General features: G+C 33.1%; 1 protein-coding gene across 6 annotated transcripts in view; it reads right to left on the reverse strand.

Moving 5' to 3' along the window:
- Positions 1–603: 603 nt before the first annotated feature.
- The window catches only part of LOC109856616 (elongation of very long chain fatty acids protein AAEL008004-like), a 62,847-nt gene continuing 58,356 nt past the window's right edge, over positions 604–5,094 (reverse strand). For 5 of the 6 annotated variants that reach the window (XM_020432084.1, XM_020432083.1, XM_020432081.1 and 2 more), the window contains exons 2-6: positions 2,993–3,108; positions 2,106–2,380; positions 1,520–1,703; positions 1,326–1,447; positions 604–1,142 (exon numbers count right to left, since the gene is read on the reverse strand). In XM_020432084.1, the coding sequence (XP_020287673.1) occupies positions 888–1,142; positions 1,326–1,447; positions 1,520–1,703; positions 2,106–2,380; positions 2,993–3,089 (933 nt within the window). In that variant the 5' untranslated portion in view covers positions 3,090–3,108 and the 3' untranslated portion in view covers positions 604–887. Of the gene's footprint in view, positions 1,143–1,325; positions 1,448–1,519; positions 1,704–2,105; positions 2,381–2,992; positions 3,109–3,315; positions 3,337–5,094 lie in introns of those variants that run through there. The other variant, XM_020432086.1, reaches the window with a different exon arrangement.

The raw sequence follows: 5,094 nt of genomic DNA on the forward strand, positions 1-5,094 counted from the left end.
CAACCATTACCGAGGAAACTACGGATGACTTAACAGTAGGTGTTCAGCAGAAATACTGCTCTTTTTTTTTTTTTTTTTTTTTTTTGCAACACGAATGCTCATCAATTGTTCTCGTTTCGATTTGCATACTCGGATTTTTTGTGCGTTTTTTTGTTTTTGGTTTTGTAAATTCTAAGGTACGTCGGCGAGATTAAGGACGTTTTCCGACTACAGTGGTTAGCAACCTAAATACAGTGGTTAGCAACCTAAATACAGTGGTTAGAAAACCTAAATACAGTGGTTAGCAATCTAAAATATTTCTTCTCATGAGTAAGTTTGTACCGCTGTAACAAAGTTAAGTTGAGCTATTCAGCACTGCTAAGACCCGCTTACCCTGCGCAGAAGTTCAAAAATAGCTGCGGTACACAGCGCACATAAATCCAGCAAAACAAAAAAAAAACCCCTAAAAAAAACAAAAAAAAGCTACAGTCTGAAAACAAGGGTTGCTTGCCATATTATTCAAAATCGTATTTTAATTAAGACACTCTCCGCTACCACGTACTTGTTTTTTAAAAAAATCCTAAGAGAAAATTGTCGTCAGTAATTTAAAAAAACCCCACTTCACAAAGGCTCAGCATAGGAAATCCATGTTAAAAATTGAAATATAAATCTTCCATAGTTTGGAATTTAACATTGCTACCTCTATTATCCAAAAAAGGCTACGTATAAAAATAAGATCATAAACTATGTATATCGCGAATTTAAAGAAAATCCTAAGAAAATCAATAATTCGGAGAACGTCCTTAAACGGAATCGGAGACTGCAATTATCGGGTGAATGAAAATGATTACGGCGCGCGTTTTAATTGGAAACGTCGTCGTCATCTCTTTCCTCGATTTTTCCCGCTTTTAGTCGCTTTTCCCTTTTCCGTTTGGTATCTTCTCGTCGCTCACTTTCTCCGCGGATTCGTTTGCCTTGATTGAGTTCTGAATCGACGACGCGTCGCTTTCCGTCTTTGAGGTATAGGCGTTTCTGTAGAAGTCTGAGAACATGACGTAGAAGAATATCGCGTTTGGCAGAGTGAACACGAGCGATATCCTTGGATAATCGCAGTCGTAGAACAGCAGTTGACAGCTATGCAGAAAAGCTAGACAGAATTGAACCTGTTGAACAGAAGAAGAATTGTCACGGTTAGAAGAATCACACAAGATTCGTTCGTAATGATAATGTGATATAAAATATACGTCGATAAAAATAAAAAATTCGCTAATTAAGTAAAGTAAAAATTTCATTGTCGACAGTTGCACTGCGAGCGCGCGATAGACTCTTTTTTATTGTTGCGATACCATTTGCAGAGTGGTAATGTATTTCTTCCACCAGAGATATTGCCGATGCAAGTGGCCAGGTAGCAACGCGGCCAGTAAATAATAAAAATACATGACGATGTGCACAAAGCTGTTGATAATTCCTGCAATTTCATATAAGTTTAATTATTTTATAATTACGTGTATATGTTTTATTATTTTTTATTCTGACATACCTACAAACATCCCGTGACCTCCGGGATAATATTTGGTAACGCCCCATGATATCATCGGCATCACGGTGTGATGGTACATATGAAGAAACGTGATTTGCTTCTCTTTCTTACGCAAAACAAAGAACACGGTGTCAAGGAGTTCCGTAAATTTCGCCAGAAAATAAATATAAACGCCTCTTATGATCTGCAACAAACGTAAAACAGAAAACGTGAAAATTTAAATTGGTTTCGATCGTTCGAACCTGTCTTTGTCATACGCGTATTTTGCATTTTTAACAAAATTGAATACATATACACGAAATTATTAAAAGAATAAATCTTTTTTTTTTTTTTTAGAAGAACTGCAATTGCAAAGCGCGAAAACCTGGGGATATATGTTGAATAATAAATTATTAAGAGTAAAAAAATTGAATACAAAACTTAATGGATTGTGTTAAGTCATAATTGTTTATATAAATATATATTATATTTATAAACATCAAAGAGGCACGGTAGTGCTTCGCGCCAACGAAGTGTGCGCGCGCTGCGCGAGGTATATCCCGTGCCTCTCATTATATTATATTTCGTATAGAACGTGTGAACGTACCCTCATTGCACGTGGCGTGTATGAAAAGTCCACCGGTTCGCACTTCAAGCTGTAATCTTTATGAAGAAGCACACCGTCCAAACCTTCCCAAAACAACCACGTGCTAAGAAGAACTTGACAAAAATTGTACACGATTAAGATGTTTTTTAATTGATATGGCTTTCGATGTTTCATATGTCTCGGGCCCCATGTCAGTACAAAGTAGAGATAACAGATTATGATACTAGCGCCCGGCACAGGTGAGGATATTAGGAACCAATCGTGGGTCCGAGGATCTGAAAAAGAGATATAAAATAAAAACATTAATCCGTATGCAAGTTGCAGGTTAAAAATGTAAAAAAAAAATTAATGTTCATGATAGCTCAATTTTACTTTCAATTCAATTGGTTTATTAGACCGAAAGATATTTTTTAAAAAACATTTTATTGGATTAAGTAAACTACATCGCGCGCGCGCGAAAATTTCGATGTGTAATTATTAAATCTTATATTATAAGAAACGCAATAATTAAATAATATAAAATAATTATTAAATCTTACAATATAAGATATATATAAGATATATATAATATAATATAAGATATAATATTAAATCTTATATTATAAGAAACGCAAGATCAATGTTGTTTTGATTATCTACTGAAAAAATAGATAGACATTATTATCGGAAGGTAAAAAATTAAGTTATTCCAACAGTTATAATATATTGGACGTGTGACGCAGTTTAAGTTTTTGTCCACTATGAGAAAAAAAAAATAAGTCGATTACGAATAATCACAAGTGGCATTTAAATGTGCATTTAAATTACGAGTCCTTATGTAACTCAAGGATCAAAATCTTCTCCGATGTAATATATAAATCTTGTACGATACACACGCAAAAACTCACCGGATAAATCATGAAATATAAAATCCCAGAATCGCACTATAGAGTTGTTGTAAATGTTAGACATCCTGTCGATCGCCGGCGGTGCGGTGAGATTCATTTGAAACGGTGATGTTCAACTAGAAAGCATTTTCAATAAATTCTTCACTTTTTTTATTGTTACACTACTTATTTTAATTGTTGCAATAAAATTAAAAATACAACAATAATAAAAATTTTATTTCTATAATTTATACGAGTTTTTATAAATAAATTAAATAATATGTAAAAACTCGCGGTTAATTTTGATATAAATAATTTTATTATAGAGTAGTTTCGTTATTTACAAGAGAACGTTTTTATTTTCACACACGAACACTGTAGAGATTCACATCGATTGGTTTTATACGAAAGAATGATAATTTTTGAACTGTCAGACATTCGCGAAGATCTAATTGGCTTAGCGTGGCACTTTCTTGCGCAAGAAAGACACACGATTTGCTGATTGCTGAAATCTGCATACCTTCGATAAAACTACGCGCAAACCGGTTTGTACATATGTCTAGAACGATTTAATAATTGCAAAAAAAAAAAAAAAAAAAAAAAANACATTCGCGAAGATCTAATTGGCTTAGCGTGGCACTTTCTTGCGCAAGAAAGACACACGATTTGCTGATTGCTGAAATCTGCATACCTTCGATAAGACTACGCGCAAACCGGTTTGTACATATGTCTAGAACGATTTGATAATTGCAAAAAAAAAAAAAAAAAAAAAAAACACGAAAGACAGGAAGAACCTGATCATTTTCACAGCTTGTAATAATAATATCACATTGCTATAGATCGCTTACTCAATGGCAATGTTACTCAGTTAATGTAAATGTTTGACGCGACAGATCTCGATCTTGTTGAGATGTGAGAGATTATTTGTTATTCAATATTTAAAACCGAGAGAGAAGTGACACGTTCGTGAATTTAATCCAGAATCGATAGTTCATCGCTTGCTTCATTTTTTCGTCATGTTAATATCTTTTTATAAAATTCTTCCTTTCTTGTTTTTTTTTTCTGGAGAAAGTAGAAAAAGAGAAAAAGTAGAGAAGAAAAAAAAAGAAATGTTAATTAAGTGTTTCATAAAACCACAAAATTTGTTTTTAGAGATTTAACTTACAATTCATTTATTTATTTACATAATATATGTGTATATATATGTATAATATATGTATACATTGTAACGGGTACCCCTCGCCCTTGGATTTTAGTGCAAAGATGAGATACAGTTTTGGCTCGTCCTTTGCAAGATTTTAATTAGACTCTACTCACCAAAAAATTAATTATAATTAGCCGCGAATTATCATGCCGTTCTCAAAATCTGTACTCCAAGACTCGACTTTATTTTATTCTGGACGTGACGACGTGTATTTCCGGCAGCTCGGTTCTTAAGTTATTAAATACGGAGAGAGGCATGGGCTCAGGAGGCGGTGTTGTTTTAAGACAGAAAAACTTAATCAGTATACAATGCACACAATTAGATAAAAAATTAAATAAAATAAGACACGTGACAGTTTATTGCAGCGTTCGACAGCAGATAGTTTGTTACAATTTACGCGACATACGCGGTCAAAAGTTAATAATCGGCAACGATTCACATGATTTTGGCGTAATTCATTTTTTAATTATCCGTGTACTATTTGACGAGACTGCACAGTTAACGGTAGTTTTCTTCTGTCACGTTTCATTCCCGCGGCTACGATTTTTCGACAATGCTAAACCCTAAAATAAATCTTGCTATCATATCACTATCGCGAACGCGGTAGACATACACCGAAAAAATTGTATTCTTATTTTGAGGATATCCCACTTACTTTAAGTATATTTTATACTAAAATAGGCGCCAAGAAGATTTTCTTATTTTAAGAGGAAAATCCTCTAAATAGTAATATTGATAAGAATATATGCTGATTAAAATATAAAAACCCTCTATAGAAAAACATATATATCTCACTATCGAAAAAGACTATATTCTCAAATAAAGAATATATTCTTAATTTCAGAAGAATATCATCTAAAATCTTTAAGAAGATTTTTTAAGTATAAAATCTTCTACTTACGAGAATATAATTTTTTCG

This window comes from Pseudomyrmex gracilis, unplaced genomic scaffold (genome assembly GCF_002006095.1).
Source record: "Pseudomyrmex gracilis isolate BER0280 unplaced genomic scaffold, ASM200609v1 scaffold_126, whole genome shotgun sequence".
NCBI lineage: Eukaryota > Metazoa > Arthropoda > Insecta > Hymenoptera > Formicidae > Pseudomyrmex > Pseudomyrmex gracilis.